A 15,777-nucleotide genomic window follows, 5' to 3' on the forward strand; every position below is an offset into this window, starting at 1 on the left:
TGTGCCATCATAAGAACTTTGATTTTACACTGAATGAGCTAGGAAACCATTAGGTAGCTTCGCACAGACGGGTGATGTGATCTGCCTTTTGAAAAGGTTCAGTCTGGTTGCCCTGTGAAAGATACAGTTTGGGGCAACGGTGGAAGCTGAGACCAGTTAGGAAACCATGGTAGCAACAGCACAGAGATGATGGTGCCTCTACCTTTGTTCTACTTCTTAATTGGATTAGTAAGTGTATCAGTTGTCAGACCCAATCAGGATTTTAGAAATAAGTATAAATTCATTCTAAAGTTGAAAGTACTATCACTACATTACAATGGTTTCAAATTTAATTGCCAAAGTCCTTATCAATAACATAAAAGGCAAAATAAAACAATTAAATATGAATTAAGTAAAAATTCATTATTTTATGTAAAGTTTTACTTCAACTACCATGTATACATAAATGTAAGAAACTTCTGAATACCTGGAATACCTTTGGGAAAGAGTTTTTTGTTTGTTTGTTTGTTTTTTTACAGGCACATGTCTTACATAAAAGCAAACTAACAATTGGCTTTTAGTATAATCCCTAGTTTAATATTTTATACCAGAGGTTTTGATCAGGCCTACAATTCTATGGTATCTTAAAAAATGGGAAATATCATTCTTTAAATAAAGAGGCTTGAGTTCTATTTATCCAGTAATTGAAAGAAATATTTCATCATTATTGTGAAAGATATGAAAATTGAGACTTCATTAGGTCAGGTGGAAGCACCTATGCTTATGATACTATGGATTCATAATACTGTTTCCATGCCACCCATAGTCACACTCTTGCATAATCCTGAAATAAACTTTACAAATATTTCTAGAGTTACTTTTATGAATAATTTTTACAATATATTTTTATATTATGCAAATTTTGTTTCTTTAGTAATGAAAGTATATACAGAACAAACACAAACTTAAGTATCTTTTTCACATAAGATGATTCTATTGAAATAATCAATTTTCAATGAAGGTTCTAATTTAAGGGTTGTCAACCTTCTCTTAAGGACCAGATAGTAAATATCTTAGGCTCTGCAGGCCATACAATCTCTGCTGCAACTACTCAATGCCACCATAGTAGTGGGAAAGCAGCCATAGACATGTAAATTAATATGGCCCAGTTTGTTTATTTGTAAATAAAACTATATTTGCAAAACAGGGCTGTTGGCCAAATTTGGTCCATAGGCTGGAGTTTATTGACCCCTGTTTTAAAGATCAGGAGTGAAAAGCTTCAGATCTAGGACGAGTCAAAGTAACTGGTAAATTCTAGTCATCATGCATGCCCAAGGTCACAGTTCTATAGAGTGCCTTGGCATCACCCGCTCCATATCTATTTCCACTTAGCTGCCCATTTTCTCATCAGTGATTGCTTTAGCAATATACTGGCTTCAGGGCTTCCTCAAACTCACTCTGATTTGTCTAACGTATATGACCCTTCAGTACCTTAACTCTTGCTATCGTTGTTGATGTAATTCTACTCTTATTGTTTAATATATTATTCTATGTGTGTTTAATTTAAAGATCTGTGTATCAAATTATAGTGCTGGATAAGAGTATTTCTCTATGTTGCATCAGAAAAACCTTGACTATTCCATTATCTGTTCTACTTTGCACCCTGTGTTAATCTGCGCTGAGTTCAGCAGCATAATGGCTTTTGCTAACTTGGGCTGCTTTTTGAATCTACTCTCTGAGGCCATACTGCTTCAGTGGCCCTCCCCCTCCGTAGGCATATCTGAGTCCCTGTGTAGACATATGGCTGAAGGCACCATTGGTCACATACTTCTGGGTTTGCTGAACTACTTGGCTACAGTAACATCTGGCCCAATGGGTAGTACTGGCCTCATTCTGACAACTACATGTCTTTAATTGGTCTCTTGGGTCTATTATAGTAATGGTGAATCTACTTTGTTCCCATGTTTTTAGATAAGAAACAATAATTTTCAGTCCAGGTGCTACTAGGGGAACTGTTTCTAAGACAGTAAAACTTCCCTTTCTTTAGGTTTTTTTTTTTTTCTGTTTATTTTTTTAAGACCTACCTGCCTTTTGCGGACTACTGGAATATAGAGCCAGCATACATTTAATATGAAAGAATGCAAAGCACTCTCAAACTTGTCAATCTAGTTGAACAACCATTTTTGCCATTTAAAATCTGCCAACTCCCTGATATAGTATATATGGTTCCTTTGTAAATCCATGCAGATTTCTAGAGTGTGGTGGGGACTTTTCCTAATATAAATTTACTTTAGAGGGGTATTTTTTAGACCTGATAGGCATGTGGACTCTATGGTTCTATATATCATTTATTTCCTACATTATTGAGTGAAAGCTTAAATAATGTAATGTAGATAATGTAAATTGCATGATATGAAGTAACTGAAATGCTTCAAATAACATACTTTACTGGTAAAAAATATACATAAGAATTAACATAATTCATCAAGTTTAAAATAAAATTACAGAAAAAAATAATCTTTTTAGGACACATCAGTGACAAAATGTTAGTGTTCATTTCAGGTTCTGTGTGTTGTCTATTTCTGAATTGGTCTTTTATGGTCGTGTTTGTGGTATTTTAAGATACTTACAAATAGAAGAGCTTTTTAAATGAGTCATAGTTCAAATCTTTCCTAAGTGAGAATTGATAGAAATGTACCTCTTACATATCCTTTTCTAAAATTCATATGAAAAGAAATAAATGGTTCCCTATGAAGTGGCAGAGAGTAACATGCACTCACATAAAATACCCATGGCTACCCATGGCACAGAATCCTTTTTTGCAGGGTAAAGACACATCACTGTCAAACATGCAAAAGGCCTAGCGAGGAATGTCCCTCACAAAATTCTCTCATCTATCTTCCAAATGAAAATAACAGACTGCTGTAAAGATGGTCGTTTAAGCTGTTTTTCTCTAGTAGAGGATGCTTGTTTGTTACGATCTTAATCTGGCATCTATCAAAACAGAACAAAACCCTTAAAATAAACTTTGGAAAACAGTAAAAATGTAATCTTTTATACAATGAGGACTACTGTCTTCAGATACTAACATCTTTGGGTCTATTAACAGACAGTAGACATCGTCATATAAAAGAAAGAAAAAAACAATAAAAAAAATCTTTTGGGCTATTGTTATCAGTTCAATAGATCTTTTCTATTCTGCCATGAATGAATAATTCTAGTTACATTAATTTTTCAGAAAGGTATTAAGAATTCTAAAGTATTTTTTCATTAAAATATATCGCATATTAAGCAAAAATGTGTAAGACTACAAAAATTGACAAATCTATGACCAAGGTAGGAGATTTCCATATACTCTTCTCAATTAGATCAAGCAGTTAGAAATTTAATAAAGATGCAGATTTGAACAAATGTAATCTCTAGCATTGCAAGTATTTCAACATTAACTGGGCATTATGATGATTATATAGAACCTTGCAGCTAAAAATGAGAAAATAAATATTCTTCCTAAAGCCCCCATGAAATATGATTAAAACTGAGGATGTACTGGGACATGAAGAAAGTCCTCAAAATTCAACATGTTTTCTGGCCAGAATCCATTGAGTATTTCATACTAATGCATTTTATGTATCTCAGCAAAACTGTCACAAGGAGCAATGATAAAAACCTGAATAGGTCTTAAAATCATGAAATAAATTGAAGCATTGGTTAAAAAGCTCTTACAGACATCATGCCCCAATTTTTTTTATTTCAGCATATTATGGGAGTACAAATGTTTAGGTTACATATATTGCCTTTGCCCTACATGAGTCAGAGTTTCAAGTGTGTCCATTGCCCAGATGGTATGCACCACACCCATTAGGTGTGAATATAACCATCCCCTCTTACTCCCACCTGCCTGACACCCAAAGAATGTACTATTATACGTGCACATAAGTGTTGGTCAGTTAATGCCAATTTGATGGTGAGTACATGTGGTGCTTGTTTTCCCATTCTTGTGGTACTTCACTTAGTAGAATGGGCTCCAGCTCTATCCAGGATAATAGAAGAGGTGTTAGATCGCCATTGTTTTCTCTGGCTGAGTAGAACTCCATGGTATACATATACCACATTTTATTAATCCATTCATGGATTGATGGGCACTTGGGTTGTTTCCACATCTTTGCAGTTGTGAATTGTGCTGCTATAAACATTTGAGTGCAGATGTATTTTTTATAGAATGACTTTTTTTCCTTTAGATAGGTGTCCAGTAATGGGATTGCTGGATCAAATGGTAGCTCTACTTGTAGCTCTTTGAGGTATTTCCATATTACTTTCCATAGAGGTTGCACTAGTTTGCAGTCCCACTAGCAGTGTATGAGTGTTCCTCTCTCTCTGCATCCATGCCAACATTTGTTGTTCTGGGACTTTTTGATAAAAGTAAGTTTTTCAGCCTCAATTGTGCATTATCATTTGTACACATGTGATTCATTTTCATAGAAGAAAAAAATTCATTGAGGCAAGATAAGTTATCTGGAGGCGATGTGTTCAATCAGAGCTCTAAAAGGAAGCTTTTTTTCCCTCCATATCTTCAGATAAGCAACATTTTTTTTTTAATGAAGAAGCTGTCAGGAAACCATAATTCATTTGTAAACTTATTGCTTAGAAAGTTGTGGGTCATTGTGGAACTGGTAAGAAAGCCTATTGAGTTTTGTGCTTTTCATATAAGAAAACTGCTTAACCATTATACTCATTTCATCAACCTGAGGATTTTTTTTTTTTAATTTCAGGATATTATGGGGGTACAAACATTTTGGTTATAAGTAATGACTTTGCCTCACTCAAGCCAGGGCTAAGGTGTGCCTGTCCCCCACACAATGTGCACCAAAGCCAGGTATCACAAGAATCTAACGATTCTTAAGGAACATGTTCTCTCTCCCTATTCCTCAGCCATAGTTGAATAACTAAACTGAAAGATTCAGCATTTGCTCAGGCCTCTATCAAAACAAAACTTTTTAATATAATTTTAATATTTCAGTAAAAACATTAAAATAATCACCATGGGAAAAATCAGAACTCTGTTGGACTCCCATACACTTATTTGTAATTTGTTTGCTGAAATTTTTAATTTCCATGGGTTGGGGCACCAGTACTTTTCCAGAGGTCTTACCCAGATTTGCTCTTGTCTCATATTCAGTGACTGAGTACTGACAGTGTGAGGGAAACAGGAAAGGAAGAACAGCCTCCCAGCTGATGTGTCGGTCAACAATGTGTGTTTGTCCAGAGCCTATTAAGTGATGACAACCAAAGTGACCCAGCACAAACATTCATGGAGGATTGCATACTTATTTTCCCTGCCATCCCAATCAGGTCTCTGCAACCCTTCAAATGCATATTTAGAAGGCTGCTGACACATCTGTAGGCTTCTGTCCTTCTTCTGCAGGGGTTCTCCATTCTGTCAACCCACTGCTTATTTTACTGCTGCTTGCTCTGCTCTCTTCTTCTTTAGACGACCCTTGTTTTAGCTCCCTATCGATATTCACTGGTCAGTCTTGCTGGGCAGTCCTTTTCGGATTCACACACCTTGCTAGATTTCAGCACTCCTTCAGATGACTTCCAGCATCTGCCTTCGAATCCTTAACTCTGTCATCGGGGGCAATGGAAGGTGACAGAGAGGCATGTATCTCCTTTTGCCTCCTGTCACCAGGGAAAAGGGACTAGATTCATAATCCACTTTATAAAGACACCCACCAATGCACCTTTATCCCCTCCACTCACCGCTCAGCCCATTGCTCCCTTTCCTGACTCAAAGCGGTGACAGCCTGAGTTCATAAGGGCAGGGAACACAAGTTACATGACTCCAAAGGAGATGCTATGAAGGGAGCCAGGCTCTCTTGCCTGTTTCTGATTATTTCTTCCTCAGTTACAAGTGAGACTCTCCACAGGAGTCTCCATTGTTATTTTGATACCTGCACCTCTCTCCGTTCTCCCCTTGGCCTGGTTCCAGCAGGAAAGCAGTGATATATATTTGGAAGATGCAGTTCAGTGTTGTCCTCCTCCTGGTGGGATGGATTATCTTCACACTTGGCAGTTGGCAACCAGTAAATATTTGACTTGTCAGCCTGGCTATATATGTGATAAAAGTTTATAAGAAAATATATTTGAATGACTTACAAAGAATAGTCTAAATCCTGATGGGTTCACTATAAACACGGAGGGTTGCCTGAGAGTCTGCATTGGGAGATTTTTAAAAAGGGAACTCCTCTTCATCCTGGTGAGGGTGTTAGACCTCAAGATTTTTTTTTCTGGGTTAGGAAAACAGGGTTTAATACTATCAAGTATTAAGGATAAATTATTCATCCCCTCTTGGCATAATACCAGGTTAGAATTGGAAAGATTCTTACTTTTCCTGAATTTATATGTCAATGAACTCTGTTTTGGCATTATTTCTAATTTTTTTTAATAAGAAAAATGGACCAAAAGAATTTTAAGTGGCTCAATGAATGATAGATGTGTGTTGGCAGAGTATGAGCATGTGTGGTAATTAGGAATTGGAGATGGGAAGAATGAAGAAAAGAATGGTGCTTGTTTGTAATCTGCACTGCAGACATGGAACACGCCTCTCCAGATGGCTCCAAGTTCACTTTACAGATGTGGGGTTACCCCTGTTCCTCCCTGTTCCACCCCTATCTGAAAGATATTTTAAAGACAGAGCTGATATCAGTAATTTTATTTGATATGAATTGATATTGATATGCTACATTCCTTAGTTATTGGCCTTGTCATTGTGCTATATTATTTATGAATTAGAGTTTAAGGGAGTTCTTAGTCATCTTATTAGTCAGGGATTTCCAGATAAACAGAACCAATAGAATACATATAGATACATAAAAAGAAATTTATTATGAGGGATTGGTTCATGTGATTACGGAGGTTGAAAAGTCCCATAATCTGCTGTATGCAAGCTGGAAGTCAAATAAAACCAGTGGTGTACTTCCAGTCCAAGCCTAAAGGCCTGGGAACCAGAGGAGCCAATAGCGTAAGTCTAAGTCCAAGTCCCAAGGTCTGAGAACCAGGAGCACTGATGTCCAAGGGCAGAAGATGGATGGCCCAGCTCAAGCAAAGAGGTCAAATTCAGCCTTCCTCTGACTTTTTGTTCTATTCAGACCCTCGATAGATTGGATGATGCCCCACTACACTGGTAAGAACAATCTTCTTTACTCAGTCTACCAATTCAAATGCTAATGTCTTCAAAGACACACCCAGAAATAGTTTGATCAGCTATCTGGGCAACCTTTAGCCAAGTCAACTTTAGTTTAAGTTGACACATAAAATTAATCATCACAGCATTCATATCTGGTAACAGAGCAGAGAAAGCTTGAGGATCCCAGGATGCCTGAAATCATGTTGCCTATCCACCCATCACTCTAGGCTCCTAGGGAAGGAGGAGAAAATGGGAAAGCACGAAATAATGTGACAATACAGGAAGAAAAAGGATAAGAAGAGAATTAGAGTTGAGGACCCAAAAGGAGGCCAGGAGAGTTTGCTGGAGTGATTTATATAGACTTGTTATGGGGGGAATAAGAGATATCATTTAAAGGTGTTTCATGTCTTCTCTTCTTCATTTGTTCCTTTTCATGTTATTTAGATCTCAACTTTTTTGCAAAAGGATTTAAGGCAGTTTAAAAATACAAGCCATGTATACAGTTAAATCCAAAAAGTAGAAACAAAATAGTAAGATCCATCCCCTTCCCCACACAAATATATTCCTCTTTCCTCTTTCCATCCCCTCATCCCCTCTTACACTGGCTTCAGCATAGGATAGCGGCAGGTACATATTATGCCATACAGGACATTATTTCCTGGGTTTCTGAAAATACATTACGCAATGTGTAGAATAAATTTTTGTAAAAAAAAAAACCAAACAAACAAAACAGACCAAAGGAAACAAGCCAAAGGAAAATTTTCTGCTCTATGCCTTGCCAAATATATCTCTCCTAGGAACAGTTTACATAATGTTATAAAATTTATTAAGATATTGGATATTAGATATTTAGGAGCCCCTAAAATAATACCATAAACCTCGAAGGCACTAATGTGAGTAAAATGTTGAGCAGTAGGCATTAAATAGAAACAGCATTCAGTAAAACAAGGTCATTGTCAGCCATTGCAGACTCTGGACACGAGAACAAAATTGCTGGCCATCATAGCAGTTTTAAGAAATATCACCAGTGATCACTAGAAATTAAAAAAATGTTAGGATTATTTCTCTTCATCTCTCTCTCAATTATAAGCACATTACAGACATTTAAAATTTTGTGCAGTAGACACAGGTAAAAAATATATTCCTTTGAAAAGATCTATTTTAAATAAGAAAATAACCACTGGTTATATTGTATATATTCAAATTAATGTCTTTTTTCACTCAAGGAAAATGATATCATATTAATTAGATTTGAAGAAATTTTTAAGATTTTATATTGCCAGAAAAATTTATTTTTTTTAAAAGATTTTCTAAATATTTTGGGTAATTTGTTTGAAACCCAGAATGTTAACTTTCAGCCCACCAAACATTTTTCACTATAGGAAAATTGCATTTAATTCAAGTAACACCTCTCCAGGTGAGGTTTTCATTTTGGCTGCTCCGTTAACTATTTGATCCATGAAAACATAGCACCATTAATCAAAAATGAATTACATGATTAATTATTACAGCCCTAAAGTTGTTTGATGCCTATTGTCCAGCACTTCACTATATTAATTCTTTAATTCATTTCATAGCCGTAGCGTACCTATCAGAGGTTACTATGCTAGACAAAAAATGTATAAATGTAATAAGATATAATAATTACTGGAGTAGCACATTTCTGAATGAAGAAAAGATATGCAAATGTATACACAATGCAATGTGAAAATCATTATCAAAAGCATTATGCACAGGTGTTCACTAAGTTCCTTTCTTATATGGTAAAATAGGAGTCAAGAAGATATTTGAAAATTTTACTCAAAGCTAAATGTTATTTCATATGAGCTCAGAGTGGTTAGATATGCTGTGTTGTCCAATGTAGTAGCCATTAGCCAAATGTGGCTATTTAAATTAAAATTATTTAAAATTAAATAAAATTAAAAATTCATTTCCTCAGTTGCATAAGTCACATTTCAAACCTTCAATACCTTCAAGTGGTAATGATTACCATGTTTGACAACTTGGGTTATAGAACAGTTCCATTACCATAGAAAGTTTTCTTGGGCAGTGTGGGCATAGTACAACTACTTTATTTATCAATTCAAAAATTTTATAAAATTTTGTATTTAAGTGATGCTTTCTAATTATTTATCCCCAAAAGGCAATGATCTTTTTGGAAAACAGTTGTGTTCCAAATTAAAATTTTAAAATACCTAGCTATATATCAAAGGCCAGTGTCTGGTTTCAAGTAGAATGCTGTGTACTATTTCCTAAAGAAGTCATAGCAAGTGAGTTAGTTGATTCCAGTACTGTCTTGCTCATCATTGAATTCTTAGTACCTATCAAGGTGTCTGATACGACAAGTAGAAAAATAAATATTTATTGAATGTTAAATACATAAATTTAATGGATAAATAAACGAATACTTTCGTTTTTCTTCTTTGAGAGGTAGTCAAATGAACAGAAGCAGGGTTTGCCTGCAGATAAAGAGATCACTTATGCCATGAGCTGTCTTTCTCTTTCTGTTCACCATTTCTAGGTAAGGAATATAATATTTAAATTTAAAAATGAAATGAAATCTTAAAGATAATTTGAATAGACCTTGAAGATAAAAAAGAAAAGGTGATCAACTGCATTAACAGATGTTGGCAAAATACTGTTATAGGCAAGTTCACACAGCTAATTAATAACAGATCAGGACTGGAACATAGGCTATCGGAGGAAATAAGTATCATTTCTTTAATTGCCATAATTCAATATAAAACACCACTTTAAGGTATGACAGAGTGTTTGTATTGCATTTTGAGAGAGCATTTGGCACCACAGGATTAAGATTGCAGAAATGATCGAGTGGTCCAATGAAATATTTTATTCCAAGATAAAGATTTGTGATGCATCAGAAAGTAATGTTCCACTCAAATTTGTGAAGACATTCAGGGTCATATTAGGACAGTTACTTACAACAGGAAAAATATTTAAATAATCAGTTTATGATAACAGTAGGGGATTATGGATACAAAATATACCATAGTATCTTATTTCTTTACACTTATTTTTTGTACATTTTAAAAATATTCTGATTTTAATGTTGATATGCATAATAATTTAAAGTATTCTTTTTGTTTATGGTGTGAAAATGTGAATTACTCTCAGCCAACTTAATTTATGATACAAGTTAATCATATGTTCATAACTGAGGTTTACACCTCAGTTGGTGAGAGTGATACATAATTATAAACACAGTATCTAAGAGGAAATAAATTTGGCTTATGATCCTAAACTTATAAAATGAGCATAACTGTTTCTAAGGAATAAAAAGTATCATTCTTCTGCTTTGAGAGTACTTGATCAAAACGCAGAATGTTGAGAAACATGATGTTATCATGGCAAGGTAAGCCATCTGAATATCAAGAAATGCTGTTGGGCATGTTCAATAGGGAAAGCTTTGACCTCTAACAACACCTGGTACTGATGTTTCCTCCCCATGGAACCAAGAAGACCAGGATGTGACCAGAACCTGGACATGTTGATTTTTTATTCAGGCAATTACTGTTTGGAATAAAGATGTTTGTTTTGAAGTTGGGTTGGGTAATTACAATGGGAGACAATACAAAGGACTAGCTATTCATTCTGAAGCAACAATTGAAGAGAACTAAGAAATTCTAGATAGCAAGTTGTATCAATTGGAGATTGATTTATACAGGGAAGGGGAAAAAAGTGAGGCACAAGGCCCACTGGTATTGCTGTGAAATCAACATGTTATCAAATAAGCATCTTCTGCCCAATGTGGAGCACTGAGTTATGTCATAATGAACTACAAGCAGAAACGTACCATCTACACTCTAGTATATATTTTTTGACATTATGGTTCAATGTTCAATATCCTCTTGCTTAAGAATTTTTCCAACAGTGAGAAATGAATACAGTGATAATTTCTCTAATAAATAATTCATTCCTTTGGATGCTTTAGATTGCTAACTAATGGAAAATTATAGTATATGATATGGGTGGGTTCCCATATTTCCAAATATTAATTAGAGTATGTTGCAATCTTATAGAAAATACACTGATGATATTAAATTTTCTGAGATTTTTCCAAAAGGGAAATTTACCAACAACGCCAGTGTAACCTTAGCATCACCCCATACTGGCCCTACTCTGTTAAGAAGATGTTGAGTCACTTTGTAGGTATGACAGAGCCAAAGCAGAAAGTCACGTAGCCTGGGCATGCTCAATAGAGACAGCTTTGACCTCTAACAACACCCAGAACCGATGTTTCCTCCCCCTGGAACTAAGAAGACTAGGATATGACCAGAACCTGAATGCTGGAACCCTTTCAGAAGTGAGGGGTCTGTTGGCCAAGAAAATCGGGTGTTAAAGTCCACCTCAACACACCTTACTGTAAATGGTCAAATTTGAAGCCCTCTAACCAGATCCTACCAAGCCAACATTCCTACTGCTTTCCTTTGTTTTCTGACCCCTTAAAACTTGCCCTGTACCCCAAATCAGGAAGACAGATTTGAGCCACACCTCCTATCTCCTTGCTGCCAGCATCTCAATAAAGCCTTTGCTTTCTCAAAAGCTGGTACCCTAGTGTCAGCTTCTATGTGCGTTTGGAAGTGAGCCCGTTGCTCAGTAAGACCAATAGAAGTGGTATGCTAGGAACCCTTTTGGTGTGACATCTTAAATGACATACTGTTTCCATCTAATTAAATATGTAAATTTTAGCAATAAAGATGAATTCATTTAATGGGTTTTCATCTCCGAGTATAGGAAATTTTATTTTGGACTTTTGAAGGTAGATTGTACCTTCAAAAGGTTTATTTTGCTTGTTTATTGTTTTCTATGTGGGGAAGGAGGATATTTATTATCCTTATTCATTTCATAGATAGAATTCTACTCAAGGATGTTATTAAAATGTTGCCTGTTTCAACCTTTATTCTAACTTTTTGTCTTCTTACAACTCTTAAACCTTATGGAAAAGGGACTGAGCCCTTAACCTGTGACACCTGATGCTAACTTCAGGTAGCTAGGGTCAGAATTAAGTTGAATTAGAAGACACCCAGCTGGTATTCTCTGGAGAATCTGCTGGATATTGCTTGATGGGTGTATAGGGAGAAAACCCCACACATTTTGGTGACCAGAAGCCAGAGGAATATTCTATGTTAATTTTTGTGCGAGAGTAGGAAGAGTATTTTGGTTTGTTTTATTTATCCATGTAGTTATCTCAATTTCAATGAAGTTACAGAGCATGGTTTGCTCCAGTAACCTTATGAACATGAAGTTTGTTTCATTCGAAGTTTTTTTTTCCAGAGTCAAGATAAAAATACTGATAATACACATCAACCATTTTCTGATTTTAGCAACGTTAGAGAACAAAATATTTTGCTAAATCACACAGGTTATAGAAGGTCATTTTCCATTGAAAATTAGAGTTTTCAGAAATTACTGATGTAGACAAAGAATCAAAACTTACCTCTGTCTGTGTCGTACAGGAAGACGAAACAGTTCCATTCATAGTGATCTAGCAGACTCAACAGTGCTCCTCGTAACGAAGGCCTTAGTTGCAGCACAAACTGGCTCTCCCCCTCAGTAGGGAAACTTGGTGTGATGAGGGAGATATGTAAGGCGCTGCAGAATGAGGTCAAGGTATGTACTGACCTCTTATCATAGAGTCCAAAAATGGCAAATACTCCTCTAGAATACTGGGAACAGACTGAAACAAGAGAGAGAGAGAGAAAAACCCACAAACTATTAGCGCACTCAAATACTTGACTGTATAGTCTACATTCTATGAAATTAAAAGATAAGAATCACTGAATCATTGATATGTCAAGAATGTAAGATAAACAGAGTAAAAGTGGTAGGCAATTAATTGTACAATCAATTAATGAATTCTTGAGCTTGTACTCAAAGCCCAATATTGAATGAAGCTGATCTGAATTACAGTCCTATATCAAGAAGCCAATTTGAATTAAAGGAAAATTTGACTAAAATAAAGTAACATATGGCCTTCCATGATAATGTGGCAAATCCTATGCTGGAGACTTTTAGATGTGATAAATCTATTTTTTTTCTGTACTTTTTCCTTATATGAAAAAATTTAATAATGTACTTTTGACATTTTTGAGTATTAATTGAAGGAACATTTAAATTACCTTGGTATGCCCTCCTGCCTAAGCTGTATGTATATCTTTTCTATTCTTGAATTGGATTACAGTTTTTACTGAGCCTAAATGTTTACCTTTGTGTATGTGTGTGTGTACAGTGGCAGTTTCATTTGTAATCAAAATCTTAGGGTTCTCTTGAATCATGTTTGAAAACAGAAGTTAGACTGTCTAGAAAGTCATTCTTGGGGTATCTGAGAGGCTTAGTGAATTGGGGCCAGCTGCATAGCTTCTAGGGCAGCCACAAAGCTAGGATAAAGCACTTCTAATACCCAAGAGAACCAAAACCACCTGAGGTAAGAGGACCTCAGGGAAGCAGGTGCACAGCCCACTGTGTCTTTCTTTCTCCATGCTCCTAGTTGCTACAAGGATGATGAAACAACATCATAAAGAGAAATTTGTTCTCAAAATTCATTTGCAATCATATTTTGATCACTTGGTTAATATGACTGGCTAAGTAAAAATACAAGGATTTTAATTTGTTTGTAAATTTTGCAGTTTTCTCCCTATATCTTAGTGTCAATTCTATCCTAGTCTTGCCCATTTGAATATAGGCTCTGGTTTGTTAGTTGGGCTTTCATTTCTCATATGATATCACTTAGAAAAGGTCATCTAAAGATGACTAACAGCATTCATTTTCTGTTAACTTTTATTCTCTTCTGTTAGAATTACCTTGCTTAGAATCTATCTTTAACATCAAGAGGCACAACAAATAAGAACATAAAGAAACAGCTCCAGGGTTTATTGAATTGTCTTATTTAATTATGCTTCACAATCTTTTAAAACCCAGTATTGTGGAATAGAGATACAAATGTTACTAAGATATTTTTTTCAAGAGCCTATTAATGCTTTAACAAAGTAAAATCTAATTTCTTTGTATCACAATGAACTACTCCTAAGTTAAATACCTCTAGATTATCCAATACTCTAGACTTCTTAATGAATTTATCAATGAAAATTAGTAGCTAAAATCAGAAAACATAAAAATTTTATAGCCCTAAACACTTCTGAAACCAACCAAAGAGAAATAGGACTGTTAGCCATACATGAAAAATTGTAAGAACTGGGAATTCAAGCAGGGTTACTTTATGGTATAAACAAGAACAGAGTGTCCCCTAGTGCAGGTGCATGTCCTCTAAACATAAATTAGAAAAAGTCACCCATGTTTGGATTAGAAATCAGACCCTATCCTCATAAATGTTCCACCAAGGCTTTGGATGAATGTATTTAAGTACTGCACGTTTAAAGCATAACCTGGCATTACTTGGCTCTTTTGTGTTTTCATATATTTTTTTTCCCAGCTTTCATGCCAGTCGAGGGCCAATTCTCAATCTTTATTTTACTCTATTGAAAAAAAAAATAAAGTTGAAAAGCTTCAGAATTGAAATCTAAGATCCTGGCTTTCAGCTTGGTGCTGAAACTACACACAAATTTTATACTTGTTCACGAAAATGTAAGTAAAGATGATTTGTGAGTCATGTACCTTAACTTACCCCTGCAACTTACTTGTTTTAGGAACCCATAAATTTGCTAGGAGGATTTATGTAGCTTTGCATAAGAACCTTTTGTGAGATAGTGTTGAGTGGACAATGCTGGACCCCTTCTCCTGGTACCCTTCTCCTCCACCAAAAAAAAAAAAAATCCAAGAGCACTTCTGCTTCCATCTATTTCAAATATTGAGTGATTATCTATATAAAATTTTATGTGCAAAAAATGTTACACTACTAAAGTTCCAAAACAACTAATATACAAAGTCCCTCTACTACTTATTCCTATTATACTGTTTTGTTCAATGTATCATTATGACTTTCTACTTTTCTGGTGCTATGTTATTTATTAATAACATTTAAGTTATTTTATTGGGACTCAATAAACAATATTTTCTAATATTTCATCATCTACTATCTGCCTTCATTCATTTTCATCATCATATATATCTTTTCTTTCTCTCTTTTTCATAGCTATCATCCTGCCTCTATTCTTATGTACTTATTTTGAAACTACAGCAAGTCTCAGACTAATAACTTTGCTTCTGGATGTATTCTGTCACTCACATTTTACTTCCTCTTTGCAGACTTATAGTTGTGGTATTATTCTTGTGAACACTTTTTTTTCCTATTTAATCTAGATCATAGTCTTGGTAGGTAAAAGTTATTGGGTTTTCTGTGCATGAGGACAGATTGTCAGTTAAATGTTCAATGTTATTATCTTTGTGTGATACCTTGGACAATATTTTATTTGGTCCAATAGATTCAAATTTTAAAATATAATTACTTCAATATTTAGTATAAAAATCCAGCTTTGGAAACAATTGCTTAGCATACAAATCATTATTCAAACAATGGAACTTCTTAGACCATATAAATGCAAACATAAATTAATGAGAGTAAACTAAGCTGAATATGAATGTGTTCCAAATACATAAAAGGGAAAAACTGAATTTTAATGGTTTCAAAAAATGTCAAC

General features: G+C 35.0%; 1 protein-coding gene across 3 annotated transcripts in view; it reads right to left on the minus strand.

Moving 5' to 3' along the window:
* GRIA4 (glutamate ionotropic receptor AMPA type subunit 4) overlaps positions 1 to 15,777 on the minus strand; it is a 345,257-nt gene that overhangs the window by 203,883 nt on the left and 125,597 nt on the right. For all 3 annotated transcript variants that reach the window (XM_045556700.1, XM_045556701.1, XM_045556702.1), the window contains exon 3: positions 12,621 to 12,860. In XM_045556700.1, coding sequence (XP_045412656.1) covers positions 12,621 to 12,860 — 240 coding nt within the window. The remainder of the gene's footprint in view (positions 1 to 12,620; positions 12,861 to 15,777) is intronic.

This window comes from Lemur catta, chromosome 7 (genome assembly GCF_020740605.2).
Source record: "Lemur catta isolate mLemCat1 chromosome 7, mLemCat1.pri, whole genome shotgun sequence".
NCBI lineage: Eukaryota > Metazoa > Chordata > Mammalia > Primates > Lemuridae > Lemur > Lemur catta.